Source organism: Ceratocystis lukuohia (assembly GCF_044167205.1).
Source record: "Ceratocystis lukuohia strain C4212 chromosome Unknown Supercontig6_pilon, whole genome shotgun sequence".
Taxonomy (NCBI): domain Eukaryota; kingdom Fungi; phylum Ascomycota; class Sordariomycetes; order Microascales; family Ceratocystidaceae; genus Ceratocystis; species Ceratocystis lukuohia.
The window spans coordinates 1,805,094-1,823,721 of NW_027263525.1; the positions used below are offsets into that span (position 1 = coordinate 1,805,094).

At 48.3% G+C, this 18,628-nt stretch overlaps 5 protein-coding genes across 5 annotated transcripts; 2 read left to right on the plus strand and 3 right to left on the minus strand.

Annotated features, from left to right (window-relative positions):
• Positions 1 to 230: 230 nt before the first annotated feature.
• On the minus strand, positions 231 to 5,140 carry HOO65_060425 (Chromatin modification-related protein EAF1; the record flags this gene model as incomplete). The annotated part of the gene is made up of 3 exons (XM_071003598.1): positions 231 to 4,770; positions 4,854 to 5,000; positions 5,079 to 5,140. 3 exons carry the CDS (start codon positions 5,138 to 5,140, stop codon positions 231 to 233), a joined length of 4,749 nt encoding a protein of 1,582 aa, XP_070857775.1.
• A 655-nt stretch (positions 5,141 to 5,795) lies between these two features.
• Positions 5,796 to 6,941, plus strand: HOO65_060426 (Pre-mRNA-splicing factor SPP2; the record flags this gene model as incomplete). The annotated part of the gene is made up of 1 exon (XM_071001132.1): positions 5,796 to 6,941. The coding sequence occupies one exon, from the start codon at positions 5,796 to 5,798 to the stop codon at positions 6,939 to 6,941; it is 1,146 nt and encodes a 381-aa protein (XP_070857776.1).
• A 636-nt stretch (positions 6,942 to 7,577) lies between these two features.
• HOO65_060427 (cytochrome b561/ferric reductase transmembrane) lies at positions 7,578 to 10,134 on the minus strand (the record flags this gene model as incomplete). The annotated part of the gene is made up of 2 exons (XM_071003696.1): positions 7,578 to 9,913; positions 9,981 to 10,134. The coding sequence occupies 2 exons, from the start codon at positions 10,132 to 10,134 to the stop codon at positions 7,578 to 7,580; spliced, it is 2,490 nt and encodes an 829-aa protein (XP_070857777.1).
• Positions 10,135 to 11,230: 1,096 nt separating this feature from the next.
• HOO65_060428 (GPI ethanolamine phosphate transferase) lies at positions 11,231 to 14,458 on the minus strand (the record flags this gene model as incomplete). Its single annotated transcript, XM_071001133.1, has 1 exon — positions 11,231 to 14,458. The coding sequence occupies one exon, from the start codon at positions 14,456 to 14,458 to the stop codon at positions 11,231 to 11,233; it is 3,228 nt and encodes a 1,075-aa protein (XP_070857778.1).
• Positions 14,459 to 15,990: 1,532 nt separating this feature from the next.
• Positions 15,991 to 17,760, plus strand: HOO65_060429 (NTF2 and RRM domain-containing protein; the record flags this gene model as incomplete). The annotated part of the gene is made up of 5 exons (XM_071003810.1): positions 15,991 to 16,170; positions 16,238 to 16,312; positions 16,378 to 16,842; positions 16,893 to 17,405; positions 17,479 to 17,760. 5 exons carry the CDS (start codon positions 15,991 to 15,993, stop codon positions 17,758 to 17,760), a joined length of 1,515 nt encoding a protein of 504 aa, XP_070857779.1.
• Positions 17,761 to 18,628: the final 868 nt, after the last annotated feature.

The window sequence follows — 18,628 nt, forward strand, 5'->3', positions numbered from 1 at the left end:
AAAAGGAAGAGAGTAAATGAAAACCGCGCTTCTTGCGGCTGAAACACACATCCATTGGTTTATATGTCGCCCGAGAAAACGACTCATGACTCCTCAATTACGAAAAAAAAAAAGAAACAAGGATAGAAAAGAAGCATAGCGCGCTGGAGTACGAAAGAGAAATAAGAAATAACGGGGAAAAGATGATACAAGAAGACAAAACGAGGTAGTATAGGGAAAAGCCGCGGCGCCTACTTCGACTTCGGCGTGGCACTTCCGCTCACGACGCTGGCAGCACGTTGGGCAACCGCACCCTCGGCCTGGGATGTTTGCTGCAAAACAGGCGTCTGGGGCGAGAGCTTCGGTGTCGAAACTTGACTATTCGGCTGTTTGGCAGGCTGAACGGGAGTCTGGGTTGGGGTAGATTGCTGTGCTAAAGCCTGTAGTTGTGCCTTATGCTGGGCTTGTGCTTGTGCCTGAGCATGAGCCTGAGCCTGAGCTTGTGCAGCCGCCTGAGCCTGAGCCTGAGCCTGCGCCTGAGCCTGTGCCTGCGCCTGAGCCTGCGCCTGAGCCTGAGCCTGCGCCTGCGCCTGCGCCTGCGCCTGCGCCTGAGCCTGAGCCTGCGCCTGAGCCTGCGCCTGAGCCTGAGCCTGAGCCTGAGCTTGTGCAGCCGCCTGAGCCTGTGTCTTGGCTTGCGATTGCAACTGCACCTGAGACAACACCTGGGGCTGCTGTGCTTGTACTTGCATATGCTGAACCTGAGCTTGTGCATGCTGAGCCTGGGCTGCTTGCACTTGTGCTTGGGCCTGGGCCTGGGCAAGAACTTGAGCCTGCGCCTGTGCTTTTGCCTGCATCTGGGCGTGAGCCTGAGCCTGCGCCTGTGCAGCAGCTTGCGCATGAGCCTGCGCTTGATGCTGTGCCTGGACAGCTGCCTGGGCTTGAGCAATCTTAGCCTGAGCCGCAGCCTGTTGTTGCTGGCGCAGAATAGCAGCATACTGTTGAGGACTGGATGTTGACACCATCGAGTTTGGCATATTGGGGGCCTGGATGCCACCAGATGCCGCTGTCATAGCCGACTGCGATATCGTCTGTTGGCGGGCAAGCATCATCCGCGTGAGCTCTGTAGTCGCTAGTTGCCTAACCTGATCGGGGGTAATAGTCGGGTGCTTCTGCCGGATTGTGGTCTCTAATATATTATAAGTCGGGAGCAGGGATGGCGGAATAGCTAATTGCCCTGGGGGACGAGGAGTCGTGTTTGCAGCCAGCGCCGCAGCCACATGAGGGTTGCGGTTAGGGGCAGCAAGATTTGTCCCGTTAGTACTCATTGAATTCATGACCGCCTGTGCGTTAGCAAGAATAGCTTGTTGGGTCAAAGGAACACCAGCACGAACAGGAGGAGAATTGGCCGGCATCGTGGTACCCTGAGAGAGCTGAGGACTTGAATGTGGGCTCTGGCTTTGATTAGGCGTCGATTGTTGAGAAACGGGCTGTTGCTGCTGCTGAAGAGCTCGTTGCTGTTCAGTTATCCGGCGAACCTCCATAAGCACATCTGCTTGGGTTGCAGGCTGTTGCTGCTGTTGTAAGCGTTGTTGAGCTGCGGCCACAATATTTGCGTTCATGGGAACTTGACCAACACCGTTCACGGGAATATTCGGAATAAGGTGGGCTGGGATATTCTGAAGACCACTAACACCAGGAGCAATGGGTATACGGGGGCGGGCTTGGCCACCTGCAGCCACAGCAGCAGTAAGCATGGCAGGATTAGGCACATTAATACGGGGATTATTTCCTGCAGTAAGCTGCGCATTCATAGCAGCCGCAGCTGCGTTGCCATGTGGCATTTGACTAGTAGCGACCGCAAATATTTGATTTTGGCGGGCAATGATCTGCCTACGCTGCTCGCGCTGTGCTGCAATCTGCGACATCATTTTGCCAGTTATCGCCTGGTCTCGCTCAAAACGCATCAAACTGTAGTCTCGTGGTGTCTTTGTCGGCCTAGGTTGTGTGATATCGCCGGGCTTGCGCACAGTAGCGTTATTAGCAGCCTGTTGCTGCTTCTGCAATGCTGCTTCGCGCTTCTTAGCTAACTTCCGCATAGATTCTATTATACTTATGTGCTTCTGGTTGCGCCGACGCTCGACTTTGACGGGTGTCGACTGTCGACGTTTAGAGGGGGTAACAGCTCCGTTGGGGTTCGCCGCTGCCTGTTGCTGTGCCACTTGGTATGACTGGAGAAGAAGACGCTGAGCATTTTCAATCCTATTGTTGTAGGCCTTGAAATACTGTGTCTTTTGCATGTCAGGTGGAAGTCCGTCTAACATTATCCAACGCTCGAAGCATTCCCAGGGTGTTCTTCTCTCAGCAGCAGAAATGAACTGCGACTTTCCATTCACAAGACTAGATATGAGAGACCAGTTGTAAGAGTACTTCTGCACAAGTCCACATAGCTCTTCATCTTCATTTTGCATCCACATCGAAGAATGACGGTTTTCGAAGAAAGATTGCGGTGGCATAGGGAACTCTGTGGGCGGCCTAAATTGATGCCCCATATGAAGCCGGTCCCGGGTTTGCCGGTGTTCGGGAGAAAATAGAGCCACTTGGGTGCACTTTGGTGGAAGTGGAATTGTTTTAGAGGGATGTGCATTTTCGTCATCATCCTCGAGTGCATACCTAAAGCGACTAGGCTTGTGAGGGGGCTTTATTTCCTTGAGGTTCATGCCGCGTTCAACATACTTGCTCAGCGGAATCGCTGGTCGTCGCCAATGGGCATCCGGGTCGTAGTCAGGACAGCCACCATCGAATTCGGGTACCTTGAGAGGTGCACCAAACATGGGCAGCTCTAGAAGCATAGACTCAGCGGTGGGGCTATCCTGCACTTCAAAGACTAGGTCTCTCTGGCCAAGACTAAACAACGCTGAAGGTGGGAGGAAATCAAGCGGCTCATGCAATTCTTCTGAATCAGTGGGAGTCGTTGCCGAGCTGGAGGGGTCGAGATCTGGAACAGGCGGGGGTTTTTCGCCATCAATATCCATAGCATCACTGTGCCTTGGGGGAATACAGGCGGGGACCTGCATGGCAAGCCTATCTTCCTTCGTCGATTCTACCCATTCTGCACAATCAAATGCTAAGCTCCGAGCTGCAGCCCGCTTCCACTTATGCTCCTGCCTAAAGTCGGTACGCATCCAGCGCATTTCCTGAAGAAGCGTATCCCAGTGTGAAGGTGGACGAGTTGGCTCTGCCGCACGCTTTGGTTGTCGCAAAGACCACTTGTCGCCTTGTTGAAGGTGGTATACTCGACGCAAGATACGACAGGCCTGTGCATCCTGTAGGGAAACGTTCAAGTCTGTTGTAGTGATTGTTTTATGCGCCTGGTATAATACTTCATCTAATGGGCGCATCCATTTAGAAGACTGAATGAAAGTCTGAAAAAACAAAGGCGTAAAATAATTGCTCCCAGGTATGTATCCACCCTCGGGCGCTTCAGAGCCCAAATCTCGCGTGCGTTGTGGTTGCTTGCCAAAAATTACATGTGGGTTCGGCGGTTTATTGGCAACGTTCTTGTTGACTCGAGATAACAGTTTCAAGTTGATGGTTCCGCTCGTCTTCGCCTTCTTTCCCATGATTTCAGACATTGTTTTCTGTCGCTTGTTAGGTAGTTCTGGTCCAGTCGAATGTTCTGCCAGCTTTTCGTCTGTGGAAGGATTAGCCGTCGTAATGTCGATGGATGATGTAATGTCTGGAGCGAGAAGAGGCTGTGTGTGTGTAGTCTTTGTAGAATCAGCATTACCAGCTTTGCCTTCTTCTTTCTCGTCCGTTTCCGTGGTGTTTGACTCTTGACTATCTGCTATTTCTTTGTTTTCAGATATAGGAGAAGGAGGCAAAGTCTGAGGCAATGGGTTGGTAGGCTTTGACGATTCGCCTGATGTTGATGACATCGCAGATTGCTTTCGCACCAAGGCTGCAGACTCTTCAAGAAGCTGGGCACGAATGGCTTCTGAAGTAGAGTCCGTATCCTGTTTCTCACTGAGTCTGGCTTTCTTTAGTAGTGGTTCATTTGCTTCATCTCTATTTACGTCCGGTCGGTCCATAATTGAGGTTGTGTCATTTCCAGGGCTAGTACCAGCAGAAACATCATGGGCGGCCGGAGTAGTAGCAGTAGCCGCCAGTGATTCTGGTGAAGATGTCTCGGTTGTGATTCCATTGGTGTCGTGGTCGAGCGTCGTCGATAGTTTCTTTTCGGACTTGGCAAGATTTGTTTCCAAAGTGGGTGTCAGAGCAGTGGGAGCGGTAGTGGCAGTTTTTAGGGGCAATAGAGACTGTGCTCCATTTGCAACTAAACCAGGGTTAGCCTGTGGTTGGGCTCCGTTTGTCGGGGCTGGTAGTGAGGCTAGCGTCGATGTTGGTGAGGTTTGCGCAGCTCTGGGGGCGGCAGCTGGAGGATTGGGTTGCAATGAAGGAGATGGACTCGCGCTTGGTTTTGCACTCGGAATAGTGATAGTAGATGATTGGGACTTGGTCACAGCGGTAGATGAATTGACAGAAGTTGAAGCTGTAGGTACTCGTGGGCTTGGTTTCGTTGTTGGAGTATTAGAGGAAGCAGAAGGCAGATTTTGGGTCGCATGCGACTGGCCATTGGGTGATGTCGTGTCTGGTGACGTCTTTGAAGTGGCCTGGGGAGGAGGTATGCCTTCGAACTTGAAAACATCACTTAGAGACAATGATGGTTTGATGATGTCGATGTGAAGATTAGGTGGTGTTTGGACAGCAAAGATGTGTGACGATTTATTCAGCCTAAGCAAATAGCAAACTCAAGTATTAGCAAAAGAAAAAAGGTATATGAAAATCAAAGAGGAAGCTGTATGAACATGACTTACGTCAAAAGGTCATCTGCTTGGATGGGGCGCGACCCATTGTGAGGAAGCGCGTCGCCCTTTGATCCATCATCGCTAATGTTGAACTCGCAGCCATGTGCGACAGCCCAAAGTTCACGATACTTGCGCTTTCGCGGCGGGATAATTGAACTAAGCGACAAAAATAATTAGTATAGTGTATCGTTATGATCGGAAAACTTGCCTCTTCCTAGTGGATTGAATATCTACCTTTGTTCATGGGTTCCTGATCGCATCAGCCTCGATCCATCGGCAGGCCCGACCACACTCATAGCATACAGTACCGCGACATCCGTTTTACGGAAAAACGGATGCACAGTGAGATTCCGAGTGGTTTTTAAAGTCGGAAAACGTCAAAAAAACGAATATATTTGTGGGTTGATGTGGTTGTTTTGATGAAAAACACGGTGTCAGTTAATCAAAAATTCAGAATAGGCCGGGTTTGCACGTCGATTTTTGGAAGGTGGTTGACAGGTGGTGATGGTGGTGTATTTTGGCGGTTCACTAACAGCCAAAAACAACTTGTTAGTGGATCCCCAGGCAAAAAGGCAGAATGTTAGTCACGGTTGGAATTTAGACTAGCTTGAGGGAGGGGAAATATAGATAAAAAAAAAAAAGAAGGACAAAGCAGGTGGAAATAGATTATTGATTAAGGGGGGTGAGGCACGTTGATAAGCCTCTTATCGCCTGATACTACTCCACTTCTAGCAGATTTTTTTCTATTCAAATGAGCCATATTGCGACCAGCGAAGCAACCCAAGAAAGACAAGGAACAAGGGTTTAGTAACTCCCCAGACAGTTGTCAAATGTGGCTGTATGCGTTACGCCACATATTGTGGCTGTCATTTTTCCATGTTTGAACCAACGACTGATGCAGGTTTTCGCAACCAACACAAGCCTATCTCTCCTTTATTCTTACATGATATCATGGCAGACACAAATAATTTCAAAGCTCCTCGGATAGCCATCAAACTAGGCAATAAAGCCACACAAAATCCCGCTTCTAACATCTCCCCAACAAATCCCGCCCCTGTTCTAGGGAAACGACCTCGGCGTGTGGGCCTAGGAGGCTCAGACTCTGATAATTCTGACGATGAAGAACAATGTCGACATGAGGCGATTACAGGATTTGACATCAATGGCGCTGAAGACAAACCAGACACCAGCTCAAGCAAAAATGGCCATGCGCCGCTTATTATAACACCACAACCAACTCGTGATTGGAGAGCCGAAATCAACGCGCGACGAAGCGTAAATAGACCCAACATCGCCACCAACGTAAACAAGGAAACCGACTTGCCCGACAGCGAAAAAAAGATTACATGGGGCCTGAATTTACTTGAAAAAAAGCCTGATACTAAAGAGTCTACGATTAAAGACCCCACACAGCCTAGTGATCACAAAGACGAAGCGCCAAAATCAATAGAAGACCAAGCCTTGGATCGACTACTTGGGAAGACCGAAAAGGAAGAAGTCAAACGAGTCATCAAAATTTCGGAGGCCGAAGCTCTCAAGCGCGATATTAATAGTGCTGCCGATACCCCTAATTTAAAAGACTATGACGACATGCCCGTGGAAGAGTTTGGAGCTGCGCTTCTCCGTGGAATGGGCTGGAATGGCGAAGACACACGTCCCAAACCCAAAACCGTGGCCCGCCGCCCTAATCTCCTTGGCTTAGGGGCTAAAGAGCTCAATGAGGAGGAGAACCTCGGCGGATGGAATCACGGTAACAGAAAAAGACCACGCCTTGCCGAGTACAACGAACGCGCATCCCGGCATGATAAAAACGTACCGCGAAACAGCTATAAAGAGGAACGTCAACGCGAAAAGGAGCGCGAAAGTGGATACTCTAAGCATCACCACCACAATCGCGAACGTGAGAAGGACCGTCAACGAGAAGCCGATCGAGACCGTTATTTCAGAGACAGCGAAAGTCGTCGGGGGCACGATCGCAACCGAAATCGTGAACGTGATGAGGGCCACAGCCAAAATAAGTATAGAGACAGAGATAGCAAGCATAATCGTGATGGCAATGGTGGCAAGGACCGCGGCTCTAGATCCTCAAGACGATGACTACTACAACACTATTACATTGTTAGCTATCTAAACTTATGACGTCACTAAACATGAGATGACATTATTTCTCCTAATAAAGCTCGCAAATACGGAACAGATTCTGGCAATTGATGAATGGTACATTCAGACGGAATCCATTTTAATTTGCGCTTATTACACAAATTAGCATTCACTACTATCTAAATATCTAAATGGCGACCTAGGGCTAGAAATCTCGTCCCGAGTCACGAAAGAAATCGTGAGGAAACGAAAGCATTTATCTCTCCATAGCGTAGTTCCTTGGGCAAAATACGACATCAAACAACAGATATAATTATATGTTAGAACATAAAGGGGGTAAGTAGGGGTCTTTGCCATGAGTCGTAGCTAACAAGATGAAAAGAAAAGTAGAACAAGAGTAGGAAATCATAACAATAGGGTTCAGGGTTGGCAGAAAGTCAACGTCAACTTCGACGCTAAATAATGAGATGAGAGGACAAGCGAGAACTCCGGAAACCGCAACTAGATAGAAAACAACGACCGCGAACCTGCGCAAGGCGAATAAAACAAGACAAAAACTTGGGAAGTCAATAAGAAACTCAAGCGAAAACAAAATAATGCACAAACTAGATGCATGGCTTGTTCTTTGCCTGGTTAATCAACTTGATCTTGTGACGTCACAGTAAGCCTTCTCTCCATTCGCCTGCGTCGTCTGTTGTTTTCAGCCAAGGATTCATTTGCTGATGGGTTCATAAAACTATCCTGGCTATCTGTCGGTATGAGGCCCATCCCACCAGGAGACTGGGGACCAACCGGGTAAGGTGGATCATTGCCCCCGGTTCCCGGGCGTCTGCCTTGACTGCCTTGAGGGTCGTTTCCGAAGCTTCCACGGCCAGAATCTCTGCGATAACGACCGCCCGTGGGTGTTTCATTTCCTGACATACTACTCAACGAGTCGCGACGGTAGCGATCTCTGCGTGCAGCCGCAGCTTCTTCTTCAGTTAGACGACGCAGCGTGACACGTTCCTTGTCCACATCCACTGTCATCTTGACACGTGCACCGCTACGGGTGGGCGTGGTCTCTATAACAGAAGAACCGTCTTCATCATCTGAGCGTCTATGTGGAGGCTGGGAGGTTCTTCCAATCTTGGAAACACGCTCAGCCTGCTCACGAGCTAAGACACTAGCAGAAGCCACTGCGGCAACTGCCGCAGCATCATTGGCTCTTCGGCGACTTGACGATGTCCGGCGTGTAAACCGGGGGTTGGAAGGCAAAGACGTCATAGAGTCGCGGCGCTCACTAAGATCGGACTCAACATGGCGCCCACGGGGGCGGGACGCCGACCGAGCCCGTCTGTGGTCAGAACGGCTAGCATTAGGAGGCATACTTGAGGCAGTGTACGAGTCAATATCAGACATTGGCATGCTTGATTGAGTAGCTGAAGGGGGCAAAGTGGATGCAGGCGGCATACTAGATCCGTATCTAGAATACATGGCAGAAGACTCATCTTCAGACAAGTACGAGCTCATTGTGGTTGCAGTGCGCGTAGGGGTTCGGTGTGAGGGCCTTCTAGGATTGTCGCGGGGAGATCCAGAGCTGTCGCCGGTGAATCGGGAGCCGCTAACACCAGACCGGAAAGCTTCTTCATCACGCCGCAGACTCTCTTCTTCTTCCTTCTTACTGCCACGCCATTTGCTCGCGAGCCATCCCATACCAAGTCCGCCAAAAAGACCCTTGGTGGCGTTTTCTTTGGAAACCTTCTTTGCGAGGCGGTGGGAGGGGCTTTCATAACCGTCATCATCCTCTCCATAGTCTAGACGAGAACGAGCAGCAGAGCGGGAAGGGGAGCGGTGACGGCGGGGAGGCGACTCAACTACGGAAGCACCTCTATAAGTAGTGTCTTCGGCAGCAGTGACTCTAGAATCAGTGTATATGGTGTTTCGAGATGCTGTCACATTGGAAGGGCCAACGCGCGAGTCATAGTCTTCGGTGAAGTAACTTTCAGTATCCTGAGGATGACGTGGCGGAGGGTTATGACGAGAGTATTCAGTTGAAACAACAGAGTATTCCTCATCATAACGGCGACGATCGTCCTTTTTGCCGACCCAGCTACTAGCAGCCTTTGCACCACCAATCGCAGCACCAGCAGCAAGTAACTTCCCGAAAAAGCCTGTCTTCTTCTTCTCTTTCTCGGATTTCTCGTTGTAATAAACATGTGAGCCAGAGTCGTATCTAGAGGTTCCACCATAGCTAGGGCTATAAGGCCTCGAGTGATCACGTCTACTGCTCCTGGCTCTGCTCTGACTGCGACTGCGCCTGCCACTGGAATCGTGGGATTTATCCTTTCGCAGACTATTAATCATGAAGGCGCCTGCCAGTGCTGCAATGGGAGCAAGCCACTTCTTCTCATGTTTTTTATCCTTTCGAGAATCATGGACATCACTGCCACTGCCATTAACAACAAATTCATGGTGTGTGGACCCATAAGATTTATAGTCCAGGACGAAATAGGCCGCCAGCATAAAAGCAGTATGAATCGAATAGGCAATAAACCACATTTTCGATGCGCCATAGAGCGTGAGGCCGAGAGGAACTTGAATAATACCTAGGAGTGTCAAGAAGCGGCCTCCCCACATATGGATATAGCGTCTAACTGAGCGTTCCGTGTTAATTTTCTCGACGAGGCGATCGCCCAGAATATAGCAAGCATACATGACGAAAAGCGCAACTCCAATTCCATGGTGGGGGTTTGTTAAACTGCGCTTTGGGCCAACCGCGAAAAATCCTAGCATAAACGACGCAAGGAGTAGCAAAGAGCCAAATATGAGTAACTGGTTATGCCATTTCCTACCTCGACTAGCCGACCGAAAAAAGCGAGTGCCGAATATAGCAAAGGGAACAATGAACAAGAATACTATAGCCGCTAGAACGGCGTGGGCGATGACCAGACGTCTATATTCGGACCATGTTGAAAATCGGTTCGCCATGCCTATATCACAAATTGTTAGCAAGGGCTAGTTCGGTATGTGCTATCACCGTTAGTTGTATGAACGCACCATTGTATCGCATGGTCTCGAAGTTGAGACCTTGAAGATTAGGCAGTAGAAATGAGTTTTTAGAAAAGTCCCAAGTCCCATCTCCCACCGACATAGTGTCAGAATCATAGGAGACGGTTCCAGGGCTAGACAAGTCGTCCGCGACCGATGCCATATCGGCGACAGCCCGATTGTGATTTTACGGAAGTGAGTTTGGCGATATACTGTGTTTCGAGATACTGGAGGAAATCTGTCTATCCAATAGTCGAGGCAGTGGTTTAAGTCGATATTTCGAAGGCGGTGAGGTGAGTAAATCCTTTGTCGTCTAGAAGTTGTCGCTTCCAAGAATGATTCTAAGAAAGTTCCGCAGTATCATGTAAAATAGCAGGAATGGAAATATAGTTATAGGGCTGACTGGAATGCACGATTCTCGCAGAAGATGTCTCGTTGCACACTATTGGGTCGAAGTTTTGTTGTGCGCGAAAGATGTAGGACGTTTAAAAAAAAAAAAGAATTAAAAGTGCCCGTGAATAAAATACTAATAGAGTAACTGCAAACTTCCCGTCAGTGCCATAAGCCAAAGCTGTGGAAGTAAACAAAAGCGGAATTTCCGTGGCAAAAAAAATGAAGCTTGCTTGACGTGTAGATAAAAGCAAGGGAAAAGCCCATGGGAAATAAAAAAAAAGACTTCCAATTCTCCCTAGAAGACACCAAAGGTAGTTAACGGAACAATATAATATCACTTAAACAAGAAAAGAAGAGACAAGCAGTAGAAAGCCAAGGAGTCCCAATGGCCACGTCGGCGGGGTGATTAAATCGCACTGTGCTGTGCTGTGATTGACCAGGCAACGCTATCGGCGACCCACACAAGCTTCTTATCATCACGTGCTAGTGGCATTCTTCAAGGTGATGGAACAGAACCAAGTCGTTACATAGAAAATTCGAAATTTAAATCCAAACTTCCGTCTCTTTTTTTGGCTGGCGCATGGGATTCTGTCGTGTCTCCCTGGGTAACTGCTTAAACTTAGCACAAAGCGCTTGCTCGTCTAATCTTGTGTCTGAGACTTGCATTTAGATGGCGGCTAATTCCTAGACCCTAACAACATTATAACCCTGTCCTCATTCTAACATGTCTATTGATTTACCTGCTTGCTTTGTTCAGTATAATTTAGACCAGATGGTGACAACAATGATAAGGCATCGGTCTATTCAAGTAAATCTATATTACAAATAATTTCTCACTCAGTCGCTAAGAGCAATCATTTAGCCAATCAATCAGCCCAGCCAAACGCATCCCCAATCGACATCGTGTTGCACCGTGTGCCAATGAGGGCAACAAGAATAGCAGCAAAGTCCACCACGAGTAGCACAGCAGCCGCCATCATGAAACGAGGGCTGAAAATGCGGTAGAGCATAAGGTGTCGTCTCAGATGTCCCGCCCAAACCATGGTAGCCAGCGCTTCTATGGCATAAAAGGCAACAAATGAAGCCAGGGCTGAACTGACGCTCTCCAAGACACCACGGCGCTTGGGACCTACTTTCCAGAGAACAACTAGAGGCACAACTGTAACCGCCGTGATCTGGCCAGCAAATGTGTTTAATACGATGAATAGAGGGCTCCATGGGTAACGCACATCCATAAGGGGAATGAAGGCTGCATCCCATTGAATGGAGCTGAGAGTAGCCTGATGGCCAGTAGTAAAGAAGTGAAAATTTCCCAGGATAGCGAGCATAACGGGACCAATGGTTTCGCTAGAGAGAAAGTTCAGGTCAAGGATCTCAACCAAAGACAGAACTTGCCAAAGCATGATAGCCAAGGAGCCAACACCTACAGGCTTGGAAAGCAAAATGCAGGCACCAATGACATTGAGGGGAAGGAGAAGATACCGAGCGCCATTAGCATTTCCATATCCTAGAATGATAAATTTGTTGCTCTGGTTCTTCTCACGAGCAGGGACGACTGCAACGCTAGGAGGAGCCCAAGTGAAAGCCGTTGTGCCAGACACAAAGATCAAGGCAAGTGTTATTTGAGCAATGTAGACACTAGCGGACTTTAACGAGCCCTCGGGAAGATTAGGGAACCAGTTTCCATTGTTGGCAGCATCAATAACCCAGTGAAGGGCAGACATAACCAAACAACAACGGAAGAAAATGTTGACCCAGATCGGGGCGAATCCTTCGTAAGATCGAGAAGGTAATAAGAAGGACTTGATTATCATGGGAAGAACCAGGACAGCGATAATGGGAATGGCAAGTTGCCAAACAGAAGATGTGGATGAAGAAGCTGATGAGTAGTATGTAGACGTGCAATAGGGGATTTGCTCCTCACGACAGAGCTTTGATACGGATGCCACGCGCGCTAAAAGGACGAACATGAATGAATGGTAGACAGCAACAGTGCGGTCTTTCCATGATCTAATCTGCAGCGAAGTGACAGCCGAACAAAGACCAAATGTTGATATCATGAACAGCGAAATGGAATCCTCCCAAATAGTGTAAGAGTTAGACGCAAATCCAAAGGATTGTGTAAGGGCAAAGGTGAGACTGAGCCAACCCCAGAAGTTTGTAGGAAGAATGTTGAAAATAGATTTGCTGGATTTGTGCAAGCCAACTAGAACGGCCAGAGAGCTGGTGATGCAAACTGCAGCTAGAGAATACATCCACTGGAAAGATCCAAAAACCATGGACGCAGCAAAGACCAAACCGCCAATGGGAATGCTAGTAGTGGTAGCAATGATGACTAGGCGTTTGTTGAGGGTCTTGTAAGCAATCTCTTCTTCTTGACCACCAATGCCGCTCATCTCAAAGCCGGTCTCAGCAAATTCCAAGTCTAGATTTTCCAAGATGGCGAAGTCTTCATCTTCATCCTTGGAAGCATATGTTACAAGTACCAGAACACCAGCGGCCATGACACCAATGCCTGTAAGCATCATGGGTATATCAAACCGGGCCCACAGTCCCTTACAAACTGCCAAAGTTTCACTCTGAAAACGGGCAAATAATTCAATGATCTTTTTGACATCGCGCGAATCAAAAGCATTCGCCTTTTCCCAAAGACTCATAGGGCTCCCAGCACTAGTCGCCTGATCTAGACCACGAGCAGCATAGTAAGAGTTCTGGTATCGATGAATTTGGGCACTCGTGATGTGCGAGACTGTAGCCAAGTTGTCCCAAGCTTTGTCCTTTAAATGGAAGAAAGCCTCCTCAATAGGCCCACCGAGATTGTTGTAAGGAATCGGGATTCCGAGAAGAAGAGAGAGTGTGGGAACCAAGTCTATTTGGTTAATAGGGCGAATTTTAGCATTGGCAGGCGGATAAACAAACTCAGGCTTGGTGCGACCAAAGAAAGGACGTTTGGAATACATCCAAAGAGCAGCCTCAACCTCATCATCGCTTTCTCCACCATGATCACCCTTTGAGTCCATGCCATGATCTCCCATGACAACGAGAAGGGTGTCGTCGTCGATCTTTTCCGTGATTTCCCGGATAAATTTGTCCATCTGGCGAAGTTTCGACGCCATGGCGGTGTGCTCGGGACCATACCGGTGTCCGGCATGATCCACCCCGAGAAGATGACCTATGAGGACATCCCATTGCCCCTTTTGATCATCTTTCAAAAGAGGGAAGATATGTTCAATCACACCATTATCCACAGTGTGCAAATCCCAGACGTTAAAACTATCATAAGCATGGCTAATGTTTGTTTCAAAATGGTCAGGGAACAAAGAAAGCCAAGTATCGTCGCCAAGATGAGCGATGCGCTTTCCATTTTTGCGTAGTTGGGCTAAAATATTGTCTTCTTCAATGGCGGTTCCAGCAAAGTTGCTGCCAGCGTCAATGAAAGTAGGCAGGGTTCCTGTTGTTAGCCCTTTAAGACGCTGGAGAGTTGTGGTAGGGGGGTCGGCAATGAAAGGCCGCAGGAAAGAGTTTTCAGGGGCTTTGACAGCAGACTCGTGTAGATACGTGAGAGCATTGTGGTAAGTTTGTGCCGGGGTTGAATCTGAAGGCGGGACCGTAAAGTCATAGCGAAGAGCATCAATCAGGATAATGACGGCCTTGTCAAAAGACTTAGGATGCCAGCATCCGCCATCGACAGAGCCGGAGTTCTTCCAGGAGCCCATGCCTAGAGCTGGCGCGGCAACCGGCGGCACAGCACATTCCGACGATTTATCAAGTATAAGACGTGTGAGCAAGAAGCCCCGAGTGAAGAGGAGAATCCCGGTACTATGGACCAGCAGCATCCACATCCAAAAACTTGCTGTCCACCACCAACGCTTCTCATAAGCTGACTTCTTCTTGGCTTTTAAGGCACGCTTCTGGAGCTCGGATGCAGCACGCTGCGCTTCTGATTCGGGAGTAGTAAGGGTTTGACAGGGGTCCGGAAGTTTGCCCTTCTTAGCATCGTGCCGATTTTTAATCTTTTGTGCCCGTGTCCATTTCTTAGCAATTGCTTTGTATTCGTCGACGGACGGATTAGGGCGAGAGCCGGACGGCGACATGGTGATGTATCGATCAGGAGATTGTCGTCTAGCCAACTGGTCGCTAGTAAGGCTTGCTGAATAGCTCGAAGTATTAGTAACAAATACCTTCGGCTGAAAAAGTTAAAAGTAAGAAGAAACGCCGAGAATGCGTAGGGGTGGAAGCTTCCGCGGAGAGCTGTATTAGAGGTGCATTACAGGACAAGAAGGAATGGAGTTGTTGAATAGAAAGAAAAAGAACAAAGTAACAGCAAATGAGGCCAATGAAGTTGAGGGGGCTTCGTGTTGACCAAAAGAGGGCGGCTGACTAGTCGACCCAATATATTCAATAAAGAGCGACTTAGGACATAAGGAAGAGAAAGCAAGTAGCTTACATGGCTAGAGAGGAAAAAAAAAGTTGAAGCTCATGGCGTTGATAAGTTATGATATCAGAGCTTGGGCTTAGTGGCCTTTAATAGATTAGCCGTGGTTATCCCGAGGTTTTTTCTTTGTTCAAGGCACCATCAAAACTGCTTTTGAGCGGGTTAACTACGGGTAAATATCAACACCATGGATCACGACAAGACAATAAGGTGGTTAAGTCCTATCCAGACTTTTGCAAAATATAGTCATCAGATGGATTGCTTCCATTTGATTGCAAAGCACTGTAGAATAGCAAACATCACGTATCTGCTAGCCCTAGAATCTTCCTTAATGTCTTTCCGTGCAGTAATACCTGGCTTGAAAACATGAAGTCTAGACGCGTCACCACAATGAGAAAGCCATACAGCCTACCTCTTGTTTTCTACCATTGTCCCTCGATCGTTACTAACCTTCTCTAAAAATACCAGGCATGAAACTCCTACGTGATATTCAAATGAAAAGAATAATAAAGCAAGGTCTTCAACCAATATTTTCCAGTGAGTGGTCTAGCTGTAAAAGTTTGCGCTTGCTGCAGAACTCCTAGAATCAAGCTCCAACATAATCCATGCACAGGCCACAAGCCAAGCTTGCCAAACAGTGTCCAAAGTACCTTGTACCTTTTTCTATCCCTAACCCACAGCCTTTTCGTGCCTCTGATGTTGCCTTAGTTATTTTTGCCGTCTATTTTTTCTCACTTCGTTTTCCTTCGAGCTTTTTTCAGCCTTTCATATCACCTCATCGCCATCATCTTTTCTTATCTCCTCCCCTCTGATTTTTCGCCTTGCCTGTCGAGTTCACTATTCCTGGTATTGTCTGCTTTTCCTCACGACGATATCAAAGCCCTGAACCCCCCGCAGTTACTGCAAGCTCCCTGCACTCTCATTTCCACATAAACTTCACCACCCCACGAAGTCCATTCCAACCATTGCTTCATCTACCCGGGCTCATCATAGTCATCAATACGGTCTGAATCAACGCCTATGCCATTAGCTTGATCCACAGGACAACCAGCACTTGCGTCTTCTACTTTTCTTACTCGACGCCCGTCCACTGACCCCACCATTTCGATCTCGATCTCGATCTCGAGCCGATTGTCGCCGCTGCATCTAATAACCTCCCCTCTAAATACAATCTCACATTCGATTGCAATCATGTCAACCAACGGAATGTCTAGTGGCCACAACCAACACAAGGCTTCTGATAGCTACAACACCACTGAGCAACAGTCTTCTAATGCCAGTCCGACCCAGGAGCCTACCAAGGATGAGGTTGGCTGGTTTTTTGTCCAGCAGTACTACACTACGCTGAGCAAGTCTCCTGAAAAGCTTCACGTAAGTTCCGCCTAAATTCATTTACTTACATTCCACGATCTAACTCTTATTGTCTTCATGTCGCTAGCTTTTCTACACCAAGGACTCCCAATTCGTCTATGGTGAGGAGGCCCAGGTATCCAATGTTTCTGTTGGCCGCTCCGTAAGTTTCAATGCCTCCCAATATTGCTTATGGCTTGCTCGATATTAACTTTTTTACTTTTTCAGGCCATTGAGGAACGTATTCGCCAGCTTGGTTTCCAGGACTGCAAGGTTCGTGTCAACAATGTGGACTCTTTGTCCTCCTTTGACAACATCGTTATCCAAGTCATTGGTGAAACCTCCAACAAACAAGAGCCCCCTCGCAGGTTTGTCCAAACCTTCGTTCTAGCTAAGCAGACTAGCGGATACTTTGTTCTGAACGATATCTGGCGCTTTATCATCGATGATGAAGAGGAAGAGCTTGTTCCTGAGCAAACCGCTACGGAGGCTATTGCTCCCGATGCTGAAGAGAAGGCTGTTGAGACTACCGAGCCTGAGATGGATGAAGAGAAGGCTCTCGAACCCCAGGCCGAAGTTGCCTCTGAACCCATTGTTGAGCCAGTCGCTGAACCAATTACCGAGCCCGCTGTTGAGGAGGAGGAGGAGGAGGTTGCTCAGAATTCCGAGGCCGTCGCTGAGCCCGAGGAGGACGTGGAGGAGAAGCCTTCTCAGCCTGAAGCCCCCAGAAGGACGAAGCCAAGGCCCCCGAATCTAAGCCCGAGGAGTCTAAGCCTGTGGCTATCCCTGCTACTAAGGAGGAAACGCCTGCTCCTGTTAAACCCCCTGCCCCTACTAAGGCTCCTGAGCCTGTTGCACGTCCCATACCGGTTGTTCCTATGACTTGGGCTGGTCGAGCCGCTGCTGCCGCTGCTGCTGCTGCTGGCCCCAAGGCTGCGGCTGCCGGTCCCAAGGCGGCTGCCCCCCCTGCTAAGACTCCTGCTGCTTCTTCAGTAGCTGCCAACAAGGCTTCTGCTGCTTCTCAGGCTACTGCTACTCCCACTGCTGCCGATGCTTCGTCTAGTAGTGAGTGGCAGACTGCTGGCAGTGACTCTAAGCGCCAGAACCGTCCCCAGTCCATGGTTGGTGGCTCTCACGAAAAAGAGACAGTTAATGCCTATGTCAAGTCTGTCAGTGACAAGATCAACGAAGCTGATCTTAAGAACACCTTTTCCGTATTCGGCCAGGTTGTTTACTGTGACATTAACCGCGCCAAGGTAAGATTCAACACTCTGATTTTCGTGTTATTATTGATTAGATGCTTGAAAACACAAACTAACATTGACATAGAACTGCGCCTTTGTTGACTTTGCCAACATGGAGGGCTACAAGGCTGCTTTCACCGCAAACCCTCACATTATTAACGGTGAAACTATCATGGTCGAAGCCCGCAAGCCCAAGACTGGAGCCTACGGCAACTACCCTGGATCCAACTTCAATGGTCGTGGCGGTATGGGCCGTGGCCGTGGAAACTTTAACGACCGTGGTGGCTACGCTCCCCGCGGCAACTTTGGGCGTGGTCGTGGTGGTGGTGCTCCTCGCGGCCGTGGTCCTCAGATCTCCAACGCTTAGAATGCTGCGTCTCCTTAGCCAGGCACGCATGTCGATTCCAAAAACCAGCATCTTGGTCACATAAACAGGTATATGAGCCAGCGGCAAGAGGGATCACACTCCGAATTGCGAATCGACCACTCAATCAACTATGTGTCCCAACACCATCAACCGTTAGTCTGTACCGAGTTGAGTCCCTGATCCAACTTCTAGGCCAAGGACTCCTATCATCAAAAACAAAAAAAAAAAAAACCTACCAATTCATACGTCGAATCATCAAAACCGAAAACCGAAGACTGAGCAGCCCTACTTGCACCACTATCATTTTTATGTGGAAAAATTCGCAAGGAAGTTTCTTTTTTGCGACCTACTATCTCTTTGACGATCGGTTCGGCTCCTTTTCTCTTTGTCGTTCTTTCTTGTGCGCTTGGGGCTTTTGTTTTTCATATTTCATGGGAGTCGGTGGCGATTATTTGTTTAGCATTGCATCCATAGGGTTCTACTTCTTCTTTGAAAGGCGTCAGGATTTTACGGTTCAATTTCATTTTACATGCATCTTCATATTTCTTTTTTGTCTTTATTTATACAGGTGGAAGAAGATATCAGATCAGGCCATGGTATGTTTCAGATATTTACTAATGAAGCGGTGAAAAACTTGAATGGAAGGACTTGAGTCTTCTTTGATAGTATTGGGTTGGTTGAATGGTGATAATGCATGATAGCCTACGGGCTTTCTCGGAGAGAAGAAAACTTGTCATCTACATAATAGACAAAATTCTACGTGAACAATAAAAGGCAAATGAAAAAAAAAAAGCCATTAATTCTAGTCGCTTGGGTCGTAGAAAAATATGGCCAGGCATAACACGAACTTCACGCGTCTGGCATTTCC